A 2,755-nucleotide genomic window follows, 5' to 3' on the forward strand; every position below is an offset into this window, starting at 1 on the left:
AATCTTCATTACTCATCTTGGATCCAATTGAAGACTGGGGAATTTTAATTTCTTCATAAAAAAAAAGAATAAAAGCACATCATGAGAAATACGGAAAACAAACATCTCCAACAACAACATAAGACAACTTAAGTACTACTTAAAAATAAAAACAACTTTAGATGAGATAAAAACACTGAAAATAACAACATAATTGCATTCCCCAATAAAATGATCAAACTTTACTTTTGATCTCCAAAGAAATCTTCAACTTCCAAATGAGTAAGATCATCGAGGCCTTGAAAATCATCATCTTTCAAAGCAAGATTTGCCTCGGCATTGTCATCATTTTTGTTTGAAGGCCCTGCCTCAAAATCATTTTTAAAGGTCAAGTGTGACTCCACTGGGGCATTAGCAGAAGATGCTCCAACATTATTTGTCTTTCTTTTGATGGAGTTTTGATACAGCCTGACAAAATGCTCAGGTGCACGACATTCAATTTTCCAATGACCTTTCATGCCACAACGGTGGCAGTTACTACTTTTGCCTCTTGAAGGATTATTTTGAGAACCCATATTGTTCTCTCGTTTTCCATGACCACCACGATGACGACTATCATATCGTCTCTTGCCATTTCCATACCCACGTACATTCATATGGCCATGATTATTATTCTGTCTTTTTTCAGACTTATCACGTCTAGCTGCCATATTTTCTTCAGGAATCGGAGCTGACCCTGTGGGACGAGCTTCATGATTTTTCAGTAAAAGGGTGTTATGTTGCTCAGCCACCAGAAGGCATGAGATCAATTCAGAATACTTTTTAAATCCCCTTTCACGGTATTGCTGTTGTAATACCATATTTGAGGCATGGAAAGTTGTAAGAGTTTTTTCTAGCAAATCCTCATCATTCATAACTTCCCCACATAATTTCAATTGGGAAGTTATTCGAAATACCGCAGAGTTATACTCACTTACGGTTTTAAAATCTTGCAATCGTAAGTGCATCCACTCATATCGAAGACAAATGGTAGCAGTGCATAATAAGTTTAAATGAAGACAAATGGTTGAACAACGAACGTGGGCATTCCAAAGATCAAAATAATAATAATCATCACTATGATTATAAAAGGAGAACAATAAGGGTTCTCAAAATAGTCCTTCAAAATGTGAAGGCAATGTTTATCATCAAATTGGTATGAAAATAATAAAGCACGTTCCTGATTATGATCCATTCCTTGAAAAGAATGTGACTTGTGATAAGCATTGAGAATGCAAACTCATTCCTAAAGTTGAATGTGACAATATGTGATAAAAGCAATGAATACAGACATGCAATTCATGATTATATGAATACCACACAACTCACCTCTAAGGGAGGTTAGAGTGAAATAAACAGAATAAATATTATTGTATGGTTACATGAATATGTCATTGGTCGCGTACATGTGATACGCCAAATGTTATTTTGTCATGCCTTATAAAATTTATTAAAGGCAAAATTAAAGCAGGAAATGATTTTGCTTATGATAATTCTGACCATGACAATTTATTATGATATAAGTTTCTCCGTGAAGGAGATATTTACCATATGAATGGTATGATAAAAGATCTTGTAGTACAAAAGTTGTTAAGAGCTCCGGAAAAACCAATTTGTTACTATCCGGATGAATAAAATTATTCATGACATTGATATTATAAAATCTCAAAAGAAACTTTTTGAATTTCAAATGTATAAGTCAAAGTGATTGGCATATTGAGACTATAAATGAAAGGAAGATTGAATATCTTCATATTTCTATAATCATACCAGGTAAATATGAAAGATTACCCAGTTTTCTTTCTATTTGTACTACACAAATATAAGCATGATGCTGGAATCATATGCCACAAGTAAACTAGAGGTTTACTAAAATAAATACTAGTTGGCATGACCGGTTGACCACCCCGGTTCAATTATGATGCGAAAAATTAATTAAGAATTATATTAACATATATTGAATAATAGAAGATTCTTCAAGAATTCTCTTGTGCTGCTTATTCTCATAATATACTAGTTAAGGTTGGGATTGAATCCCTTGATTTCTGGAACGAATAAAAGGTGATAAATATATGGGCCCAGTCACCTGCCATGTGGACCATTTACTAATATATGATTTTTAATAGATGCATTTATTCTATGGTCACATGTGCATTTGTTATCAACTTGCAGTTTGGCTTTTGCAAGATTGCTTGCTCAAATTATTAGAGCACAGTTCCAGAATATAAATTATGATGATTTATCTCGATAATACTGGTTTAAATCCAAGTTGGTTTAGTAGAAATTGTATGCCTCCAATTATAGCTAAATCATTGGTTATGAGAACAAAACTCTAAAAAAATGAATTTTGGTATGAGATGTATTATTTAATATACAGTAGCACTTGTACACATCTAGCCAAGTTATGAAAATTTCTCCCTATCACAATCGGTTCAGGGTCAGGAACCAAATAATTTCTATATAGAAATATGGATGTGCTTATGCCACCATAATGCAAAGAGATGGGTTCCCAAAGAAGGTTGGGAAATGTGTTGGTGATCCCAACTTTAGGGGGAGAAAATGGGCAGCTAAGAAAGTAATACGTGAAATGAATTATTATGAATACATATAAATCCTCATACAAGAAAATATGAACTTGAAGTTCAAGTGATAATTCATTTACAAGTTATTGCCAGACGCATTTGCTGACCCAAAGCTAAATGTCATATTTCAACTGCTAATGCTCCAAATAGAATAA

The 2,755-nt window shown here is 33.4% G+C and overlaps 1 protein-coding gene across 1 annotated transcript; it reads right to left on the reverse strand.

The window, feature by feature from the left end:
* Positions 1 to 221: 221 nt before the first annotated feature.
* Positions 222 to 893, reverse strand: LOC138876041 (uncharacterized). The gene has a single exon (XM_070154928.1). It carries the CDS (start codon positions 891 to 893, stop codon positions 222 to 224), a length of 672 nt encoding a protein of 223 aa, XP_070011029.1.
* Positions 894 to 2,755: the final 1,862 nt, after the last annotated feature.

This window comes from Nicotiana sylvestris, chromosome 8, assembly GCF_000393655.2.
Source record: "Nicotiana sylvestris chromosome 8, ASM39365v2, whole genome shotgun sequence".
Taxonomy (NCBI): Eukaryota; Viridiplantae; Streptophyta; class Magnoliopsida; order Solanales; family Solanaceae; genus Nicotiana; species Nicotiana sylvestris.